Source organism: Salvelinus alpinus, chromosome 39, assembly GCF_045679555.1.
Source record: "Salvelinus alpinus chromosome 39, SLU_Salpinus.1, whole genome shotgun sequence".
NCBI classification, from domain to species: domain Eukaryota; kingdom Metazoa; phylum Chordata; class Actinopteri; order Salmoniformes; family Salmonidae; genus Salvelinus; species Salvelinus alpinus.
The window spans coordinates 7,591,908-7,615,610 of NC_092124.1; the positions used below are offsets into that span (position 1 = coordinate 7,591,908).

General features: G+C 43.5%; 2 protein-coding genes and 1 long non-coding RNA gene across 3 annotated transcripts; all 3 read left to right on the forward strand.

The window, feature by feature from the left end:
• The first annotated feature begins 3,533 nt into the window (after positions 1–3,533).
• Positions 3,534–6,019, forward strand: LOC139566860 (uncharacterized). The gene is made up of 3 exons (XR_011673170.1): positions 3,534–4,122; positions 4,412–4,542; positions 4,736–6,019. It is a non-coding gene; the product is annotated as an uncharacterized lncRNA (long non-coding RNA).
• A 1,857-nt stretch (positions 6,020–7,876) lies between these two features.
• Positions 7,877–9,590, forward strand: LOC139566694 (uncharacterized). The gene is made up of 2 exons (XM_071387943.1): positions 7,877–7,880; positions 7,988–9,590. Exons 1-2 carry the CDS (start codon positions 7,877–7,879, stop codon positions 8,965–8,967), a joined length of 984 nt encoding a protein of 327 aa, XP_071244044.1. The 3' UTR covers positions 8,968–9,590.
• Positions 9,591–16,422: 6,832 nt separating this feature from the next.
• LOC139566753 (transcriptional repressor RHIT-like) lies at positions 16,423–23,379 on the forward strand. The gene is made up of 7 exons (XM_071388043.1): positions 16,423–16,928; positions 17,003–17,118; positions 17,299–17,466; positions 19,493–19,657; positions 19,778–19,889; positions 20,126–20,247; positions 21,633–23,379. Exons 1-7 carry the CDS (start codon positions 16,664–16,666, stop codon positions 22,563–22,565), a joined length of 1,881 nt encoding a protein of 626 aa, XP_071244144.1. The 5' UTR covers positions 16,423–16,663; the 3' UTR covers positions 22,566–23,379.
• Positions 23,380–23,703: the final 324 nt, after the last annotated feature.

Genomic DNA, 23,703 nt, shown 5'->3' on the forward strand with positions numbered 1-23,703 from the left:
TAAGGCTGGATCCCAAAATTAATGTGTAAAGTGATAATTAAGTTAGTTGTGCAAGATAAAACATAAGTAGCATATTTGTTTTTAAACATCTGCATGCTTTTCTCCACCAACAAAACAAAAGCTGATTTAAAGGTGGCATGGTAGATTTCAAAAAGACTATCAAGGAGGGGAGGACACTTCCTTTCGACTACTAATGAATTCATATCTCCTCGACCACTTATCCTAGGACGGAAGGCGCACCTGGGTGGATGGTGGTTGGAAGAGCGCGCTCGTTTGAAATGGAAAAGCGTTGTGGTAGCTTTTGATGCTGTTGAAGACTAAGCAGCTGCTTTATAAGTGGGATGCACTGTTGAGCGCTACATCCGAGGGGTTCGTGCTGATTATTCGGAGATTGTGACAGCCGGTTAAATGGCGTCCCTTGACAAGGCACAAGGCAAGAACAATATGTATGTCAGAAGAAGTGCAGTATTATCAGAAGGAGACGTATACTTGGAATACGGAGGAGGAATGGAGGGAAAAAGAGAGGTAGAGGAGGTCTAAGAGAGAGAGGGAGGAATATGGTGAGCTTGAGTTGGTTAAAAATGGCGAGAAAAAGGGAGATGGTGAATGAGGTCAAAGTATCAGAGGTGATAGGTGTGGTGAAGTTCTCGGAGCCCGAGGCTTGCACTTAGGGTCAGGATAAAGAAGAGTCTGTGACAGTAGGAGTGAAGTTTTTGGGAAAAGTGGACCCTTGCCTTTTGGCTGATCCATTTGTGGTTTCAGGGTGGGTGAAAATAGAGTTGGGTGCTGTGGAATCGATGAGGGTAACCAGAAGTGGTCTTGTGACAATTGTTTGTGTTTCTGCTGGTCAGAGGGAGAAGGCGCTCGCCGTTAAACAAATGGGGGCAAGAAATGTGAATTGTTTTGCTCTCAAGAAAAGGGCACCATTGAAAGGAGTGATTACTGGGGTAGCAGTAAATGTAAAAGTTGACCAACTGAAGGGGAAGATTCCCAGTGGTTGTGATGCTCGTCGCACAGACAGGGTGGCGTGAGTGATGAAACAGAAGAGTCATTGTCTGTTCTTTTGAGTTTTGATGTTGTCTTTGGCCGACAAAGTGATGTTAGGATATATAAGTTATTCTGTACAAGCTTTTGTGCCGAATACATTACGTTGTTACAGGTGTCAAGCTTATGGGCATGTGGCAGCAGTGTGTAGGAGGGAGGTTCCTAGGTGTGAGAAGTGTGCAGAAGGGCATGAGACAAAGGAATTTGTAGCATTGGGGAAAGTAGTGGTATGTGTTAATTGTAGGGGTGCCCATCAAACCATCAAATCAAACTTTATTTGCCACATGCGCCGAATACAACAAGGGTAGACTTTACTGTGAAATGCTTGCTTACAAGTCCTTAACTCTTGGCGCACAGATCCCTTTAGCGGGATCATTTTCATCAACATCCGCTGAATTGCAGAGCGCCAAATTCAAAAAAAAATTGAATTTTTTTATTTATTTCATGAAATCACAAGTGCAATATACCAAAACACAATTTACCTTGTTGTTAATCCACCTGTCGTGTCAGATTTTGAAAATATGCTTTACAGCGAAAGCAATCCAAGCGTTTGTGTGAGTTTATCGATCAGTAGACAAAACATTACAAACAGCTAGAAGCAAAGTAGCTTGGTCACGAAAGTCAGAAAAGCAATACAATTAATCGCTTACCTTTGATGATCTTCGGATGTTTGCACTCACGAGACTCCCAGTTACACAATAAATGTTCCTTTTGTTCGATAAAGATTATTTTTATATCCTAAAACCTCCATTTGGTTGGCATGTTATGTTCAGTAATCGACACGCTCGTGCAGGTCATGAAGGGCAGACAAATTCCAAATAGTATCCGTAAAGTTCGTAGAAACATGTCAAAAGTTTTTTATAATCAATCCTTAGGTTGTTTTTTTAAATGTATTTATTTTTTATTATAATTTTTTTTTTTTATCCCCTTTTCTCCCCAATTTTCGTGGTATCCAATCGCTAGTAATTACTATCTTGTCTCATCGCTACAACTCCCGTACGGGCTCGGGAGAGACGAAGGTCGAAAGCCACGCGTCCTCCGAAGCACAACCCAACCAAGCCGCACTGCTTCTTAACACAGCGCGCCTCCAACCCGGAAGCCAGCCGCACCAATGTGTCGGAGGAAACACCGTGCACCTGGCCCCCTTCGTTAGCGCGCACTGCGCCCGGCCCGCCACAGGAGTCGCTGGAGCGCGATGAGACAAGGATATCCCTACCGGCCAAACCCTCCCTAACCCGGACGACGCTAGCCCAATTGTGCGTCGCCCCACGGACCTCCCGGTCGCGGCCGGCTGCGACAGAGCCTGGGCGCGAACCCAGAGACTCTGGTGGCGCAGCTAGCACTGCGATGCAGTGCCCTAGACCACTGCGCCACCCGGGAGGCCCCTCCTCAGGTTGTTTTTAACATAAATAATCGATAATATTTCAACCGGACGGTAAACTATTCAATAGAAGAGAGAAAGAAAATGACGAGCTACCACTTTCGCACGCATGAACTAATCAAAGGACACCTGGCAGTCCACTGACGCGATTTGATAAATCTCGCTCATTTTTCAGAATAAAAGCTTGAAACTATGTCTAAAGACTGTTCACACCCTGTGGAAGCCATTGGAGAATCTGGTTGATATCCCTTTAAATGGAGGAAAGGCAGGTAATGGAACAGGGATTTTTCTAAATAAGAGGCACTTCCTGGTTGGATTTCCTCAGGTTTTCGCCTGCAAAATCAGTTCTGTTATACTCACAGACAATATTTTGACCGTTTTGGAAACTTTAGAGTGTTTTCTATCCTAATCTGTCAATTATATGCACATTCTAGCATCTGGGCCTGAGAAATAGGCCGTTTACTTTGGGAACGTTATTTTTCCAAACATAAAAATACTGCCCCCTAGCTTCAAGAGGTAGCCCTTAAGCAACAGTGCAGTTCAAGAAGAAGAACATATTTACCAAGTACGCTAAAATCAGATCAGAAATGTCCCGTGCGAGAGAGGCAGGTTGAGGTTTCCAGGGTTAGAGTAGTGTAGAAGTTGTCTTATGCTGAGGCAGTGAAGAAAGTAGGGGAAGATGAGTCAAGTGGGAGGGATCCTGAGAGGAGTGGTGTGAATAGTAGATCTGTACCAGTACAGAAAGATAAACCAACAAGTGATATGTTTCAGTAATGTTTTTGTTTTTTGAATTTATAGCAATGATTATCAACTGTACTGCAGGGATGGAACGTAAGTCTCAGAAAATTGAGGTTGTGGTGGCAGCTGCAGAGAGATAGTTGTGTGTGCGAGATTTGACATCAGAAAAGTTACAGGGTGTGTGGTATCCTATCCTTTCATTTTTCTATTGTGTTATTGGCTGTACGTTTGTTTATCCCATGTCTAACTCAGTGTTGTTGTTTTTGTCGAACTGTATAAGTGAGTTGCAAAGTATAATTGAGTTGTACTCCAGTCTAGTAGGTGGCGGCAATGCAACATTTATTGGATGCCAACCGCAGTTAAACCTCGAAGACGAAGACCACTTATCGGTTTCCGGTTCACGGAGGACATACTTCTTTTTCTCCCTCAAATGCGGAAAGGCCCATGAATAGGAGATTTGATGTGTAACGTAATAAGCAATACCGTGTTTCAAAGAACAGCGCGCATAGACTTTTTATTTATCCGCCAACCAATAACATCTGTGTAAACGCAAGTAAACAATGACCAATAACAATTTCCACGTTAGCATTTTTGTTGATATTTAGACTTTTATTAACATCCTGGAACTCAAAACTGCACAACATCACTCCATGTAGAATTTAAATCGCGTTGGAGTCCGAATTTACTTGATAGATGTTATCTAGGTAACGTTAGCTAACTGTATGGATTTTCACACTCAAATAGCCTCCATCATGGAGCTGCTAGCGAATTCAGCCGTGGCAGAGATCTGTAAATTCGTAGACGACAACTATGCAGTGTTTAGTTTGGAAATAACTCAAAGCCAGAAAGAAAACAGGGGATTATGGAGGAAATTACAGATACTGGAACTGGTGGCACGAGAGCGCGTCCTCACCAGTCGTCCCACAAGATCTTCGACCGATACAGAGGAATGGCAAGAGGTACATTTTTCAGAAGGCGGATGCTGTGGGTCATGTCTAGAAGGCATATCATGCCGCTAATGTCAAAAGTTGCGTCGGTGAGAATTTGGGGGTTTTAGCTAATACTTTTCCTAACCTTAACCTAATTATAATAACCTGCTACGTGAAGTATCCAAAGCTGCGTAAAGTCCGCTAACCTGATACGAAAAGTGACTTCTGACATTAGCTGCATCCTACCTAGTCAAAATCGACGCTACGTGGACAGTACATAATTGAACCACCCCCTTTCCCCCCCCAATAACACTTTTAGGTGAAGGACATCTCACTTGAGGCCACAGGAGCTTTGTGAAACCAGCGTGACACAGCATGTGGAGAGATGACCAACCCATATCTATAGATGAGGGGAGTGGAACCTCAACCCAGCATGTTATTGTGATAGAGGTTAGTGTCATAGTGATACATAGAAAATTACTGTACATCAAATGTCGCTCGTTTATTTCAGAAAGGCTCCCCTCAGCTATTAATTTTCTTACATGTTCATCCTTATTTATCTGCCATAGGGGTGCTTGTGAGACTTCCCAGCGACATTGTTATCCAATTCAAATCATGTACAGATAATAACCTCTTGTGTCAGTCTGCAGAGACTGCAGGTCCTGGGGTCAAGCAGGAGAGGACCTAAGACACAACAGAGACATCCAGACTAGAGCAGCGGCTGGAGTGATGCCCCCTGTAGCCATGGAGGACCTCCCCACCGTCACCATGCCCCAGACCAGGACCCAACGCAACATCAGTGACGTCAGTGGAACGGCGAACACTGTCCTCATGTCAGAGACGTCTGATCCTGGCTCAGAGTATTTACAGGTATTTCAGCAGAGCCAGAGGACGGTTAATTCCTGTGGGGATAGTGATGCATTAGACATTGGCGGCCATTATCTGTCTTGTTCTTACGCTACAGAGATGGACCCTGGCAACATATCCTTGGATTTAGACACAGACTGATCTGTCTAGAGGGAACTGGAACCTGTACAGTAGTAGTGTATACTCTGAAGGGTGCCTAGATAGGACAGGGCAGGGATAGCGGATGGCGACATTCCTCCTACATGGAATGCAGAGATTTCTTAGATTACAGGGAAAGTTTAGAGACAAATCCAAATATTCACGACCCACTCCCCTTTCCACATGTTCAGGGATTGCGACCCAGTGTCCTCATCGATGGGGCCTTCCGATTCAAACGTCCTTTTTGATCAGGTATTGAACTCAAAGGGCCAAATCGCGGGGATGGGGAGCAAAATCAGTCAATAGTTAAGAGAAACGGTTCCTCTGCATGTTCTGTAACAAAGGTTTCAGCTGCCCCCAGAAGGTGGAGATCCACCCGGTGGATCTTCTGCCCCCAGAAGGTGGATTCTCCCGACAGCACCAGCTGAACATGCACCTGAAGGTCCACAGGGGAGAGAAGCCATTTGCCTGTACACACTGCAGGAAGAGGTTCTCAGAGAAGAGCTACCTAAGGACACACCAGCAGAAAACAATCCCACACTAGAACATAGAAAGAAACCATTCCACTTGATAGCTTCTCACATTTAGATCAAACCCTGCATTAAAGACAAAGATGAATTGTGATTGTTGTCAGCAGAAAACATCCACAGATGCATTTGGAATTATGAGAGTAAAATATTTCAGTGTTGAATATTCCTGAGTAAAATATTGCATCCAGACACTGTGTGATATATAAGACATACAGTGCCTTCAGAAAGTATTCACACCCCTTGACTTTTTCCACATTTTGTTGTTACAGCCTGATTTTAAAATGTATTAAATAGATTATTTTTCACTGGCCTACACGCAATACCCCATAATGTCAAAGTGGAATTATGTTTTTAGAAATGTTTACAAATAATAAATAAATGAAAAGCTGAAATGTCTTGAGTCAAGTATTCAACCCCTTTGTCATGGCAAGTCTAAATACTTTTGGGGGTAAAAATGTGCTTAACAAGTCACATAAGTTGCATGGACTCATTCTGTGTACAATAATAGTGTTTAACATGATTTTTGAATGACTATCTTATCTCTGTACGCCACACAAATAATTATCTATAAGGTCCCTCAGATTGAGCAGTGAACTTCAAACACAGATTCAACCACTAAGACCGGGGAGGTATTTCAATGCCTTGCAAAGAAGGGCACCTATTGGTAAAAAAAAGAAGACATTGGATATCCCTTTGAGCATGGTGAAGTTATTAATTACACTTTGGATGGTGTATCAATACAAAGAGACAGGCGTCCTTCCTTACTCAGTTGCCGGAGAGGAAGGAAACTGCTCAGGGATTTCAGGCCAACGGTGACTTTAAAACAGAGTTTAATAGCTGTGATAGGAGACAATTGAGGATGGATCAACAACATTGTAGTTACTCCACAATACTAATCTAATTGACAGAGTGAAAATAAGGAAGACTACAGAATAAAAAATATTCCACAATATGCATCCTGTTTGCAACACAGCCCGCTACCAAAACCTGCGGGCTCTCCTTCACTGCAGCCAACGTGAGTAAAACATTTAAATGTGTTAACCCTTGCAAGGCTGCAGGCCCAGACGGCATCCCCAGCCGCGTCCTCAGAGCATGCGCAGACCAGCTGGCTATCCACATCGACGGGACAGTAGAGGAGAAGGTGGAAAGTTTTAAATTCCTTGGCGTACACATCACGGACAAACTGAAATGGTCCACCCTCACAGACAGCGTGGTGAAGAAGGCGCAGCAGTGCCTCTTCAACCTCAGGAGGCTGAAGAAATTTGGCTTGTCACCAAAAACACTCACAAACTTTTACAGATGCACAATCGAGAGCATCCTGTCGGGCTGTATTACCGCCTGGTACGGCAACTGCTCCGCCCATAACAGTAAGACTCTCCAGAGGATAGTGAGGTCTGCACAACGCTTCACCGGGGGAAAACTACCTGCCCTCCAGGACACCTGCACCACCCGATGTCACAGGAAGGCCAAAAAGATCATCAAGGACAACAACCACCCGAGCCACTGCCTGTTCACCCCGCTATCATCCAGAAGGCGAGGTCAGTACAGGTGCATCAAAGCGGGGACCGAGAGACTGAAAAACAGCTTCTATCTCAAGGCCATCAGACTGTTAAACAGCCATCACTAACATTGAGTGGCTGCTGCCAACATACTGACTTAACTCTAGCCACTTTAATAATGGAAAAATTGAGGTAATAAATGTATCACTAGCCACTTTAAACAATGCCACCTTATATAATGTTTACATACCCTACATTACTCATCTCATTTGTATATACTGTACTCTATACCATCTACTGCATCTTGCCTATGCCGTTCGGCCATCACTCATTCATATATTTTTATGTACATATTCTTATTCATTCCTTTACACTTGTGTGTATAAGGTAGTTGTTGTGAAATTGTTAGGTTAGATTACTTGTTAGATATTACTCCATGGTCGGAACTAGAATCACAAGCATTTCGCTACACTCGCATTAACATCTGCTAACCATGTGTATGTGACAAATAAAATTTGATTTGAACAAGGCGCTGAAGTAATACTGCAAAACATTTTGCAAAGCAATTTACTTTTTGTCCTGAATACAAAATCATATGTTTGGGGAAAATACAATATATTACTGAGTACTGTACCATTCCAATTCCTCACAAAGGTGTTCGATGGGGTTGAGGTAATAGATCTTCAATGGGAATAGTGATGCGCCTGGCTATAGTTTTTTTTCATTCAAAAAAGGAAATCAATACAATTTATGTGTAAAATACAAAAACACAATGTATAAACTTGACAAAAAAGAAAAGAATTCAGTATATAGAGTTTTCTGCCATGTTTATAATGTCTATTTTATAACCTCTTTCTGCAGGTGGTTGGCTGGAGGCTAACAGAGGAGACTGGGTGGACATCTTGGATTCCCAGATCCAGACCGGTGCAGCCAAAGGCCCAGGGGACAACATCACTGGGCAGGCCAGGACCAGAGGTGACATAGTGGAGGTCAGTGGATGGGACAGCGTCGTCAACTCTGGTCTGGGGGACAATGTCAACCACAACCAGAAACAGATAGTGGAACACAAAATAACATCCGGATTTAGTCTCCTTGACGACAGATTGGCTGTGACCACGACGAAGCGTAGATTTGGTCTGCGGGGACGAGGAGTTGTCCGTATGCAGCAGAAGAGAACAGACACAGACTCGGCTAGCGATGCTCCGTTCTGCTCCTATAGTTGTGATTCAGAGAGACTGATGGCACCTCAGGTTAACCCCATAACAGGTGCTGCCTTCAGCCTGCCTTCTATAGGATCTATCAATGGGAACATGGACCCTGCAACAACACAGACACTCCCTGGCCGTCGTCCTCCTCACACTCTCCTAATGTTAAACCAGACCTCAGACAATGCCAGTGCCCCAACACTAAATGTCTACACAAGCCCATTGACAAATGACAGTAGTAGAGATGCTATCAGCAGATCAGGTGTCAAAGACAAGCACCTCCCGCATTCGTTATGTGGGAAAGGCTTCAGTTTCCCCAAACAGGTGGAGATCCACCAGAGGATGCACACGGGGGAGAAATCTTCCGGCTGCCATCTTTGCCGGGTGAGTTTCTCCCAGTTTTCCAACCTGAAGAGGCACCAGAGGGTCCACACAGGGGAGAAACCCTACAGCTGCCCCCAAGGTCACATGCGCTTCACCCAAGCTAGCAGCCTGAAAAGGCACCTGAAGGTCCAAACGGGAGAAAGGCTGTTCACCTGTACGCACTGTGGGAAGAGGTTTTCAGAGAGGAGCTACCTCAGGATACACCAGAAGAAAAACCATTCCACTCTAGAAAATAGAAACAATTCCACTTGATATATTTTTACATTTAGATCAAACCCTGCATTTAAGACAATGATTAATTTTCATTGTTGTCAGCAGAATAGATCCACAGATGCATTTGGAATAACGAGGTTAAGAGATTTCAGTGTTGAATATTCCTGGGTAGAATATTGCATCCTGACATTGTGTGATACATTGTATAATACTGTATGATATACTATATAACCCAAAAGTTTGGGGTCACTTAGAAATGTCCTTGTTTTTAAAAGAAAAACAAATTTTTTGTACATTAAAATAACATAAAATGTATCAGAAATACAGTGTAGACATTGTTAATGATGTAAATGACTTGTAGCTGGAAACTGATGTTTTTTAATGGAATATTATCTACATAGGCGTACAGAGGCCCATTATCAGCAACCATAACTCCTGTGTTCCAATGGCACGTTGTGTTAGCTAATACAAGTTTCTCATTTTAAAAGGCTAATTGCTCATTAGAAAACCATTTTGCAATTATGTTAGTACAGCTGAAAACGGTTGTGCTGATTAAAGAAGCAATAAAACTGGCCTTCTTTAGACTAGTTGAGTATCTGGAGCATCAGCATTTGTGGGTTCGATTACAGGCTCAAAATGGCCAGAAACAAATAAATTTCTTCTGAAACTCGTCAGTCTATTCTTGTTCTGAGAAATGAATGCTATTCAATGTGAGAAATTTCCAAGAAACTGAAGATCTCTTACAACGCTGTGTACTGCTCGCTTCACAGAACAGTGCAAACTGTCTCTAACCAGAGTATAAAAAGGAGTGGGAGGCCCCAGTGTACAACTGAGCAAGAGGACAAGTACATTAGTGTCTAGTTTGAGAAACAGACGCCTCACAAGTCCTCAACTGACAGCTTCATTAAATACTACCCGCAAAACACCAGTCTCAACATCAACAGTGAAGAAGTGACTCCGGGATGCTGGCCTTCTAGGCAGAGTTGCAAAGAAAAAGCCATATCTCAGACTGGCCAATAAAAATTAAATATTAAGATGGGCAAAAGAATACAGACACAGGACAGAGGAAGATTGGAAAAAAGTGTTATGGACAGACAAATCTAAATTTGAGGCGTTCGGATCACAAAGAAGAACATTCGTGAGATGCAGAAAAAATGAAAAGATGCTGGATGAGTGCTTGACGCCATCTGTCAAGCATGGTGGAGGCAATGTAATGGTCTGGAGGTGCTTTGGTGGTGGTAAAGTGGGAAATTTGTACAGGTTAAAAGGGATCTTGAAGAAGGAAGGCTATCACTCCATTTTGCAACGCCATGCCAATGCCATACCCTGTGGAGCCCAATTAAGCACAGCTCCAAACTATGCAATAACTATTTAGGGAAGAATCAGTCAGCTGGTGTTCTGTCTATAATGGAGTGGCCAGCACAGTCACCGGATCTCAACCCTATTAAGCTGTTGTGGGAGCAGTTTGACCGTATGATCCGTAAGAAGTGCCCATCAAGCCAATCAAACTTGTGGGAGGTGCTTCAGGAAGCATGGGGTGAAATCTCTTAATGGAAAATGGAAAACAAGGACATTTCTAAGTGACCCCAAACGTTTGAACGGTAGTGTATAAGCCCAAATGTTTGTTACATATTGTGTTTGTACTGTGTAAGCTATATGATGTTCACAAATTCCTATTCCATTACTTCCATGGAATAACTTAATTTTTTTCACAAACTTTTCATGAGAAAATTTGTTGTTGAGACGTGTATGTGTGGTTTTCATAGGGTGTATTTGACACTTGTTTATGTTTAATAAACACAAAATGGGACTTTTCATTCTAATACTTTCATTGTGACTCTACAGTATTCATCACATCTGATCTCACCCTATTCTGCGTACACCAATACAACCTACAAAGGGCCCGATTCAATGAAATCCACTTTAGCCAACATCCGCATAGCTGATGTTTTGACGGTGTCGGAGGTAGAACTGGGGGTAGCACTGTCAAATCCACAAGCGGCTCCAGGCATTATACCTAAAGCGGACATTGCCATTGGCTGCACGGAGTCGCATTAAGAGAAATCCCATGCAGCCTTCTTTACAAGTTTGAACACTGGAATTTGAGATGTAATCTATACCTCGATTAGGCTGACAGAAATCCTCATTATTTTGTTGAATGATAATCCATTTCAGCGTCACTATTTCTATACACTTTCTCATGCTGAACTTCTAACGCGAGTGGGACGGGTGTGGCTTCGTGAAAATGATCACGAGCAGCTGGTCACCGATTTGACAGCGCCAACGCAATTCCACAGCCAAAACAGCTATGCAGGTGTCTGCTATAGCCGGTTAACGATGGAACGTATTGAATCCAAGCCTTAATATGCCCACACACTAACAAACACCAACTGTACATGTCAAAATAGTTTAGTCAGGTTTGTCTGTTGATGACTTTTGACTTATCATAGCTGACTTATTTACCCACAACATCATATTTATGTCCACCATGATAGGTTTAACAACAACGAAGTCATTCTGTAACTACAGTATAGGACTCAAACGTAGTGGGGATGGGTAAACACTTCGGGGCCAAACATTAGAAAAAGTAGAAGTTCAAGGTTAAGTTTAAGCATCAGCCAATTAAAATCATTGATGTAGTGGCACGTGATCAAAAGCTACATGTTAGCTGTTCCCATTGCATAACCTTGCACATTTAGCCCTATGATAACCTCACCAGGTGGCCTTTACTATTTCCTGTAACAAATTCCGTATCAGCCAATTCAAATCATCGAAGTAGTTAGACGAGTTTCTACACTTGTTCACGGAAGCGTCCTTAAGAGAATTAAGAGAAGTACAACAGCACATACTGATAAGCAATGCAACTACATCAAGTGTATTTAACTGACTGGTCAAATTGCTCTCTGTGTCGAGTGCCTAGCTCCATGCAGTTGTCGCAGACAAGGATTCGAATCTCAGTTTTTTTTCACCCCCTTTGAAATGTAGAATTAAATGTATTGTGTGTTGAAGGGACATAGCCAACAGCTTGAAAATGAAAATGAAGAATGAATTTAATAAGGAGCTACCTCTTTCTTCAGCCTTGTAGACAAACACACTGTAAAAATGCTTCACTAGTGAAGAGTGACAAACTTTGTCCCTTTAGGTTGATACTGGTGTTTTAGTCAGTTAACGATAATGCATAAAATTATGTTTTCTTGACATGTAGTAGTGAAGATGTGTGTAATGTTGAACCTTTTCCAAAGTATTCTAAAATAAATGTTATCAAAGTTAGGGTACCAGATTTACATAAAAGGTCAAGTGTTACCATAGTGAGAAAAGTTATTGGACCTGTCACATGTATCGCAATAAAAGTATTGAACTTCAAAGTTGAGTGTAAGACCATTTTGTTAAAATGAAATCCAAAAATGACTCTGTGTTGACTGACTTGGTTATTTTTGTATCATTGCAGGGACTGAGTTTCCCTTATCTCAGTCGAACCAAAACATACTTAATTCTTGAATCAATACATATGTAACGCTTTTATAATAACCTCCAATGGCTCCATATTGTTTACAGTGTTAGAGATGGGCTTGACTGAGGTTAATTTTTTATAATAAAATGTCATGTTTCTGTGTGTACAGCAAAGAGTTTCTTATTTAAAACGTTATGATTTTCTGTTCAATTTGTGTTTACAGTCTGCAGTCCATGAGGACCTACTGATATCCGGTGTTGCTGACGGGAGAGACTTGACCTCTAAGGTGGCTGGTCACAAACCCTGGCCCCGGATCAGAACCCTGGATCAAGAGCCGTCGCGCTTCCTTCCCAAGTCGGAACCAGGACCCAACCAAGAGGGACAGACTCTCCACCACCACCACATAGAACACAACCAGTGGACAGGGGGACTGAACAACCTCAGTCCTGGTGGTCATCAGAGAGACCGAGGCTCCAGTCAGGGATCCAGTCTGCAGCCCAGACCCTTCTCTTCAGTCTCAGTGCAGGGATGGAGCAGGGCCTGGGGCTGATAGAGATAGACCCTCCTGTTCCTATGATACAAACACCACACTGGTCAACAGAGCAGGTCACCCTGGGCTTCAGCCTTCATAGAGAGTGGTGGGAGACCCCCCTGGTGGTAGTCTATCAGCAAGTCCGTCTTCTCCTTCAGAATCTTGTTTAATGCCTAGTGAATGGGTTCATAAAGGTCTGGGTCTAGACTTCCTCAGTTACCTCATGGTTACCCCACCAATACAGACAGGGTCAGGATGGGTGTTCACCACAAGAGGTGCCTAACTTACTCTCTAAGCAGATTCTCTCCCACTGGATCTCCCTGGCATAGAGCAGCAAGGGTTAACTACTGTAGCGCTGTACGTCCCAACTCCACCAGGGTTCTGGCAAGGTCTTGGGTTGTTTAAAGGGTTGACTGTAGGAGATATTTGTGCTGTGGTGAGTTGGGCATCACCACACACTTTTGTGAAATTTTATCGCTTGGATGTCACTGCTCCCAGTTTAGCCCACAGTGTGCTTACTGCGGGGACAGGGGACTGAAAGTTGACTGACTGAAAGGGAAGGTAACGTGATGACTATAACTACTGTTCCCTGAAGGAGGGAAACGAGGTACGACACCCGTTTGGCCCCGCACCGCCTGTTACTGGGCTTGTTGAAGAGCAGTATTAAATTGAAGGAATGGATCGAGCATCACGCTTTTCACCTGTGGAAGGCGGGGCTTCCAGCGAGGCGTGGATTTCTTTGGCTTTCATTGGATTTTAGATCCTTCAACCATAGTATGTTATACCTCGTTTCCCTCCTTCAGGGAACAGTAGTTATAAAGTTACGTTAAGAGTACAGTTGAAGTCGGAAATTTACATACACTTAGGTTGGAGTCATTAAAACTTGTTTTTCAACCACTCCACAAATTTCTTGTTAACAAGCTATAGTTTTGCTAAATCTACTTGCATGACAAGTTATTTTTCCAACAATTGTTTACAGGCAGATTATTTCACATGTAATTCGCTGTATCACTTTTCCAATGGGTCAGAAGTTTACATACACTAAGTTGACCGTGCCTTTAAACAGCTTGGGAAATTCTTTAGAAGCTTTAGAAGAAAATGGCTTTAGAAGCTTCTGACATCATTTGAGTCAATTGGAGGTGTACCTGTGGATGTATTTCAAGTCCTACCTTCAAACTCAGTGCCTCTTTGATTGACATCATGGTAAAATCAAAAGAAATCAGCCAAGACATCAGAAAAAAATGTGTAGACCTCCACAAGTCTGGTTCATCCTTGGGAGCAATTTCCAAATGCCTGAAGGTACCACGTTCATCTGTATAAACAATAGTACGCAAGTATAAACACCATGGGATCACGCAGCCATCATACGGCTCAGAAAGGAGACGTGTTCTGTCTCCTAGAGATGAAAGTACTTTGGTGCGGAAAGTGCAAATCAATCCCAGAACAACAGCAAAGGACCTTGTGAAGATGCTGGAGGAAACAGGTACAAAAGTATCTATATCCACAGTCAAACGAGTACTATATCGACATACAGTTGAAGTCGGAAGTTTACATACACCTTAGCCAAATACATTTAAATTCAGTTTTTCACAATTTATGACATTTAGTCCTAGTAAAAATTCCCTGTCTTAGGTCAGTTAGGATCACCACTTTATTTTAAGAATGTGAAATGTCAGAATAATTGCAGAGAGAATGATTTATTTCAGCTTTTATTTCATTCATCACATTCCCAGTGGGTCAGAAGTTTTGGCCCATTCCTCCTGACAGAGCTGGTGTAACTGAGTCAGGTTTGTAGTTCTCCTTGCTTGCACACACTTTTTCAGTTCTGCCCACACATTTTCTATAGGAATGAGGTCAGGGTTTGTGATAGCCACTCCAATACCTTGATTTTGTTGTCCTTAAGCCATTTTGCCACAACTTTGGAAGTATGCTTGGGGTCATTGCCCTTTAGGAAGACCCATTTGCAACCAAGCTTTAACTTCCTGACTGATGTCTTGAGATGTTGCTTCAATATATCCACATTATTTTCCTGCCTCATGATGCCATCTATTTTGTGAAGTGCACCAGTCCCTCCTGCAGCAAAGCACCCCTACAACATGATGCTGCCACTCCCGTGCTTCACAGTTGGGATGGTGTTCTTTAGCTTGCAAGCCTCCCCCATTTTCCTCCAAACATAACGATGAACATTATGGTCAACAGTTCTATTTTTGTTTCATCAGACCAGAGGACATTTCTCCAAAAAGTACGATCTTTGTCCCCATGTGCAGTTGCAAACCGTAGTCTGGCTTTTTTATGGCGGTTTTGGAGCAGTGGCTTCTTCCTTGCTGAGCGGCCTTTTAGGTTACAGTTGAAGTCGGAAGTTTACATACACTTAAGTTGGAGTCATTAAAACTCGTTTTTCAACCACTCCACAAATTTCTTGTTAACAAACTATAGTTTTGGCAAGTCGGTTAGGGCATCTACTTTGTGCATGACACAAGTAATTTTTCCAACAACTGCTTACAGACAGATTATTTAAGTTATTTAGTTATTTAACTTATAATTCACTTTATCACAATTCCAGTGGGTCCAGTTTAGCCCTGACCTCAATCCAATAGAAAATGTGTGGGCAGAACTGAAAAAGCACGTGCGAGCAAGGAGGCCGAAAAACCTGACTTAGTTACACCAGCTCTGTCAGGAGGAATGGGCTACAATTCACCCAACTTATTATGGGAAGCTTGTGGAAGGCTCCCCGAAAAGTTTGACCCAAGTTAAACATTTTAAAGGCAATGCTACCAAATACTAATTGAGTGTATGTAAACTTCTGACCCACTGGGAATGTGATGAAAGAAATAAAAGCTGAAATAAATCATTCTCTCTACTATTATTCTGACATTTCACATTCTTAAAATAAAGTGGTGATCCTAACTGACCTAAAACAGATAATTTTTACTCTGATTAAATGTCAGGAATATGAATAACTGAGTTTAAATGTATTTTGCTAAGGTGTATGTAAACTTCCGACTTCAACTGGATATGCTATTCTGTTAGGTCCTATTTTCCAAACCCGCTACGGAGCTTTAGGTGCCAATGATTCGGACATGTTGCAGCAGTGTGTAGAAAGGAGATCCCACGATGTGAGAAATGTTCAGGAGGGCATAGTCAGGGGAAGTGTAAAGTTGGGATAGAGAAAGCACTGTGTGTCAACTGTGCAGCTGGGGATCAGAAGAACCATGTGAGAGAAAGACAGGTTGAGATTACCACAGTTCGAGTAGGGCAGAAAGTTTCCTATGCTGAGGCAGTAAAGCAAATAGAGGATAGCCCTAGGGTGAGTGATTTGACTGGGAGCCCCTGTTCTCCTGAAGTAGGATCTGGTAGGGCTAAAGTTGTGGGATAGGGGTGGTTGGTTTTTGGGTTATAGTGGTGTATATGTGTAGGGTTAGATGGTGGCCCGATTTACTTTTTTACTTTGCTTTAACTATTTTATGTGACAAAATGTGCAATTCACACTCCGACCTGTGACAGGCAGCAATATGCAACACAGCGTCTAGTCTGCCGGAAAATCACACAAAGACGTGACCAAGAAGAATTTCCAAGTTAGCGTTTTTATTGTTGTTATTGAAACCTTTATTAACACTCTTGAACTCAAAATAGGACTAATTTAACTGCACAGCGTCACATATTTACCCCATGTAGTGTTTAATTCGCGTTGGAGACAGGACTTGGTTGATACATGTTATCTAGGTAACGCTAGCTGCTAACGTTAGCTAACAATGGCTAACTGTATGGTTTTTCACACTCAAATAGCCTCCATCATGGAGGTGCTAGCGAATGCAGCTGTGGCAGAGATTTGTAAACTCGTAGACGACGACTATGCAGTGTTTCGTTTGGAAATAACTCAAAGCCAGAAAGAAAACAGGGCATTGCGGAGGAAACTACTGGAACTGAAGGTGGCACGGGAACGCGCAGAGAGGACAATGCGAGAGCGCGTCCTCGCCAGTCGTCCCAGTAGTGTCAGATACAGAGCACTGGCAAGAGGTACTTTACATTTAGCAGAAGGCCGAGACTTGAGCATTTACAGTATCTAACCATCACTTTTTCCCCACTCTCAGGTGAAGGCCACAGGAGTTTTGTGAAGCCAGCGGGACACAATACATGGAGAGATGACCAACCAATCACTGTTGATGAGGGGAGTGGAACCTCAACCCAGCACTGTATTGTGATAGAGGTTAGTGTTGCATAAAGAATGACAGTTACTTTGTAAATCAAATGTCCCTGTTTTTTTCAGTAAGGCTCTCCTCAGCTATTCACGTGCTTACATGTACAGTACATCCTCATTTACCTGTCATAGGGGAGCTTGTGAGACTTCTCTGCGAAGTACTGGTAATTACCTCTCTTCTTGTGTCAGGAGGCAGAGGCTTCAGTTCCAGGGATCAAGCAGGAGAGGTCTGAAGGAGAGGAGGACCCACGGCACAGCAGAAACATCCAGACTGGAGCGGCTGGAGCGCCCCCTGTAACCACGGAGAACCCCACCACCACCCCAGCGCAGCCCAGGTCCCAACGCAGCATCACGGAGGTCAGTGGAACGCCGAACGCCGTCCTCAAGTCAGAGACAGACACCAAGATCTTAACTGTACACACAGGATCTGACCACAGATCAGACCCAGAGAGACTAGGGCTGGGGAGACTGGGCTGTCGTCCTGCTCCCAGCTCAGAGTATTTACCGGTATTTCACCAGAGGATGGTTTATTGCTGTGGGGATGGTGATGGTGACACATTCGACACTGGCGGGGATGATCCGTCTTGTTCTTACGCTACAGAGATGGAACCAGGCAACATATCCTTGGGTTTAGAGACACAAACTGATCTGTCTAGAGGGGACTGGAACCGGTACAGTAGTAGTGTATACTCTGAAGGGTGCTTAGATAAGAAAGGGGAGGTTATAGTGGTAGATGAGGTGAAAGTGGAGGGTGACGTTCCTCCCACATGGAATGCAGATCGTCACCTAGGAGACAGACACTCACAGGGCAGAGATTTCTTAGATTACAGGGAAAGGTTAGAGACAGATCCAAATGTCGCCACCCACTCCATTTTACACACGTTCAGGGATTGTGATCCAGAGTCCACGTCGATGGGGCATTCCGATTCACACGGCCTCGTCCTTTTCGATCAGGTATTGAACTCAAACGACAGGGCTAGAGCTCAGGGAGGGGGAGACACATCAGGCAATAGTAAAGAGAAACGGTTCCTCTGCATGTTCTGTAACAAAGGCTTCAGCTGCCCCCAGAAGGTGGAGATCCATCAGAGGGTCCACACAGGGGAGAAACCATTCAGCTGCCCCCAGTGTCACATGTGCTTCGCCCAGGCCTGCAGCCTGAAGAGGCACCAGAGGGTCCACACAGGGGAGAAACCCTACAGCTGCCCCCAGTGTGAGAAGAGGTTCTCTCGCCAGCACCAGCTGAAGACTCACCTGAAGGTCCACACGGGTGAAAGGCCATTTGCCTGTACGCACTGCGGGAAGAGGTTCTCAGAGAGAAGATGCCTAAGGATACACCAGCAGAAAAACCATTCCACTCTATAACATAGAAAGCAACCATTCCACTCGATGGCTTCTGATGTTTAGATTTAACCCTGCATTAAAGGTAGACTCAGCGAGATGATGAAAAGCACAAAGTAAAATCAGCAGTAATCGGTCAATTTCCGCAACAAGAACGTTGAAGCGAGAGGCTAAACTTCTCTGTGGTTTTGGCCCCGCAGCTGTGCGCATGCGCAGGCACTCTTTGTGACTAGGTGAGACCAAAGTCTTGCATCGCACTCATCGCACTCATCGCAATATCTGTGGTGCTGCTCCTGGAAACCTCATAATACTGAGTCTTCCTTTAAAGACGAAGGTTTATTTTCATTGTTGTCTGCAGAAAAGATCCACAGATGCATTTGGAATAACGAGAGTAAAAGATTTCAGTGTTGAATATTCCTGAGTAAAATATTGCTTGCAGACATTGTGTGATAATAAGCATAAAAAGTCTATTACATATTGTGTTGGTACTGTGTAGGCTATATGATGTTAGGAAATGCCTATTACATTACTTCCATTCAACTACTATTTTTTCCCAAGACACTTTTAATGAGAAAATGAATGCATCATTTTAGTTAAGACGTATTTGTGGTTTTCATATGATGTATTTAAAACTTGTTTAATAAACACAAAATGGGACTTTTCATTCTAAGACTTTCATTTAGACTCTCTTTAGTACACATCACATCTGATCTCACCGTATTCTGCATAAAAACGACAGCACTTTATAACCAATATACACTTGCTAAATATACCTACACATACCCACACACTAACAAACACTTACTGTACACGTCAAAATAGTTTAGTCAGGTTTATCTGACTCTATAGCTGACTCATATTTACCGACAACATCATATTCATGTCCACCATGATGGGTTTAACAATAATGAAGTCCTTCTGTAACTACAGTATAGGACTCAAACGTAGTGGGGATGGGTAAACACTTCATGTTAAAAGTGTGTTTATCTGTGTGTACGTACCTGAGGGAGTGTATGTCTGTGTAATCTGTATCACCCTCTTCCAGGAGGAGGAGGGTCCAGAGGTGCTGCTGGTGAAGGAGGAGGGGTGTGAGGAGGGTCTGGGGAACTCTGAGGGGACCATGATCATGGAGGACAACCAGACTACACCACCTCCTGAACCCACAGAGGAACCAGCTGAGCAGCACAGGACCACACACAGTCACACTGAGGTACGGATAAAGGCCAGGTCTTGATTAATCATTCATTGGTCCAATCAGAAGATGCTCCATATCAGGGTGCTCATATCAGATGTCTTGATCCAACATCCTCTCACTCTGTATCTCTTACAGTCAGTCGACATGGAGGATGGGAAGCCTGATCTGCTGCTGGTCAAAGAGGAGACAGTAGAAGACGGAGCAGAGAGCATTGATCTGCTGAGTGGATTAAAGATGGGGGAGCAAGGTAAGAGAGACATACATATAGCCTGCATACAGTAATATGGGAATAGTGATGCGCCTGGCTATTGTTTTATTTCTAATTTTCCTTATTCCTAAACTGAAATCAGTACAACTTATGTTTACATACAAAAACACACATTATAATGTATTAACTTGACCAGGTAATTGACAAAAGAAAATCCATAGGTAGAGTTATCCATGCCATGTTTGTAAAGTCTATTTTCTAAACTCTTCCTGCAGGTGGTTGGCTGGAGACTGATAGTGGAGACTGGGCGGCCATCTTGGATTACCAGACAGGTGCAGCCAAGGGCCCAGGGGACGACATCACAGAACAGGCCAGGACCAAAGGCGACATAGTGGAGGTCAGTGGATGGGACAGCGTCCTCAACTCTGGGCTGGGGAACAATACTGTTAACCACAACCAGAAACAGACAGTCGAACACAAAACAACAACTGAACTCCATAACAACAGACTGGATGAGACCAGGGCGAGATGTAGATTTGGTCCACGGGGACGGGGAGGTGTGCATATGCAGGGGGAGAGAACAGACACTGACTCAGCTAGCGATGCTCCATCCTGCTCCTATAGTTGTGATTCAGAGAGACTGATGGCACCTCAGGTTAACCCCCTAACAGGTGCTGCCTTCAGCCTACCTTCTATAGGATCTATCAACTGAAACATGGACCCTGCGAGAACACAGACACTCCCTGGCCTTCATCCTCCTCACACTCTCCTAATGTTAAACCAGACCTCAGACAAGCTACACAAGCCCATTGACAAATTACAGTAGTAGTGATGCTATCAGCAGATGTATTGGCAAGGAGAAGCGTTTCATGTGTTCGTTGTGTGGGAAAGCCTTCAGTTTCCCCAAACAGGTGGAGATCCACCAGAAGATGCACACGGGGGAGACATTGTTGGGGTGCCACCGGTCCTGGGCCAGTTTCTCAGACACATCCAACCTGAAGAGGCACCAGAGAGTCCAGACAGGGGAGAAATCCTACAGCTGCCCCCAGTTTGAGAAGAGCTTCTCCCACCAGCACCAGCTGAAGGTCCACACAGAAGAGAGGCTGTTCGCCTGTACACACTGTGGGAAGAGGTTCTCAGAGAGGAGCTACCTCAGGATACACCAGCAGAAAATGCACACAGCCCCCGTGTAATGTAATGTAGTACTAGTTAGTTAGTTTGTAGTTAATTATGTTGGTTTAGGATGTAGTAGGGAACTGGATGAGGTGAACTGAGGAAATAATGTGTGTGATGAGACAGAGTAGATGATATGGTGATGGTGTCTGTAAAAATGCTTCACTGATGAAGAGTGACAACCTTGTCCTGTTTGATACTGTGGTTTATAGTGAAATAATGATCGTGTCTTATTAAATTTTTCCTTCAAAGTATTTAAAAATGCATTCTATCAGTGAAGGTACCAGATTTAACTTCACGTTATGAGTGTGTGACCATTTTGTTGAACTGAATTACAAAATTGACTGACTATTTTTTAAATAATTGCTGCGACTGAGTTTCCCTTATCTCAGTGGAACCAAAACATTATATATAATTTTTTTATCAACACATATGGATGTTTTTTTATAATAAACTCCAACGGCGCCATATTGTCAGGTACTTGAATCCCATTGTTAGAGATGGGCTTGACTGTGGTTAACATTTTATAATATAATGTCATGTTTCTGTGTGTACAGCAAAGTTTCTTATATAAAACTTTATACTTTTCTATTCAATTTGTGTTTAAAGTCTGCAGTCCATGAGGACCTGCTGATATCCGGTGTTGCTGGCTGGAAATACTGGACCTCTGAGGTGGCTGGTCACAAACCCTGGCCCCGGATCAGAACCATGAATCAGGAGGCATCGCTCTTCCTTCCAGAGTCGGAACAAGGACTGAACCACGAGGGACGGAGACTCCACCACCACACAGAACACAACCAGTGGACAGGTGGACTGAACAACCTCAGTCCTGGTGGTCATCAGAGAGACAGAGGCTCCAGTCAGGGATCCAGTCTGCAGCCCAGACCCTTCTCTTCCCAGTCTCAGTGCAGGGATGGAGCAGGTCCTGGGGCTGATAGAGATCGACCCTCCTGTTCCTATGATACAAACACCACAGTTTCCATGATGAACAGAGCAGGTCACCCTGGGCTTCAGCCTTCACAGAGAGTGGTGGGAGACCCCCCTGGCGGTAGTCTATCAGGAAGTCTTTCTTCTTCAGGGTCTCGTCTAATGCCTGGTGACTGGGTTCATAGAAGACCTGGGTCTAGCCTTCCTCAGTTACCTCATGGTTACCCCACCAATACAGACAGGGTCAGGATGGGTGTTCACCACAAGAGGTACCTAACCTATAACACAGCACACAATCCCAACAACACCCAAACAATGGCTAGAGGTCAAGGAGGGAGCTCAAAGACTAACCACCTGAAGGTGTTGGCTCCTGCTTCTACCACCTCTGGTGTCATTGGGTCACAACGTAAGAGGCCAAGCAATAGGACGGACGCCGACAAGCTGTTCTCCTGCTCCACGTGTGGGAAGCGATTTGCTGAGGCGAGCTATGTGAAGGAGCACCAGACCGTTCACACCAAGGAGAGGCCCTTCAAGTGCAAACTATGTTACAAGAGCTTCTCCTTCCGGAGTAGCCTTATCAGACATAGGAGTGTCCACAAAGGGGATAAATCGTAGCAGTGTGGCTTGAGATGTACACGGGGGATATCTGTGAACTCTCCCCCTTGATGTGAATAAACCATGGCTTTGCCTGAGAGTTCCATCCCCAGGAGTTTCCAGCCATGCAGACAGCGCTCTGCCCCGGTGCTGATCTGGCCTTAATGAAGGCTTAGCATCCAGAGCTACCTTTGAACTGTCACCTGGAATAAAGGGGGGAGTCTCACAGCCGTCAGCCCCACACTGACTTTAACATTCACTACGTACTACAGCCTACAATTCCCACCCGAACCATTCTTTAGCTGACATACTATAGTTATCATGTGAAGTGTCCTGGAGTAAGAGCAGTGGTGTTCTGGAGGGTGTACGCAGGTGGCCGTATACCCACTTATTTTTCAGTGGGCAATGAGTATAATCGCATCTTATTCCCCACGAAGTCTATCAAAGTAGTGCAGTGGAGGTATAGACTGTGTCAATAAAGCTGATGGAGCAGATCTAGAATGTTTATCTTACAATGTTGATTATTTATTCACATTTTCGCAATGTGCACACGGTGGTAGGCCTACGGGTAAATGATCCAAAATGAAATTTGTGGGGAAAAAACTTGGCTACTTCAAAATGTTGTACATATTCCCCCCATTTTAGGGGCCAAAAAGTATTGGGACAAATTCACTTATGTGTAATAAAGTGGTCAAAAGTTTTGTATTTGGTCCCATATTCCTTGCAAGCAATGATTACACCAAGCTTGTGACTACAAATTTGTTGGATGCATTTTCTGTTTGTTTTGGTTATTTCAGATGATTTTATGCCCAATAGAAATAAATGGTGAATAATGTATTGTCATTTTGGAGTTACTTTTATCATAAATAAGAATATATGTTTTCTAAAAACTTCCTCATTAATGTGGATGCTACCATGATTACAGATAGTCCTAAATAAATTGTGAATAATGAATGATGAGAAATGTACAGACGCACAAATATCCTACCCCCCCATAAAATGCTAACCTCCCATGTTATTGTAATGGTGAGAGGTTAGCATGTCTAGCGGGTATGATATTTGTGTGTCTAACTTTCTCATTCATTATTCAGGATTCATTCAGGATTATCCTTGATCCCCTTTTTATCTATGTATTGTGTAGGCCTACGTTATTTTAACA

Bases quoted from the DNA above. Each gene is read 5' to 3' on its own strand.
- LOC139566753 (XM_071388043.1), top strand. From the start codon at position 16,664: ATGGCTAACTGTATGGTTTTTCACACTCAAATAGCCTCCATCATGGAG. The intron at 17,119-17,298 runs GTTAGTGTTGCA...TTCTTGTGTCAG, and splicing joins AGCACTGTATTGTGATAGAG to GAGGCAGAGGCTTCAGTTCC. The intron at 20,248-21,632 runs GTCAGTGGATGG...TTGTGTTTAAAG, and splicing joins CCAAAGGCGACATAGTGGAG to TCTGCAGTCCATGAGGACCT.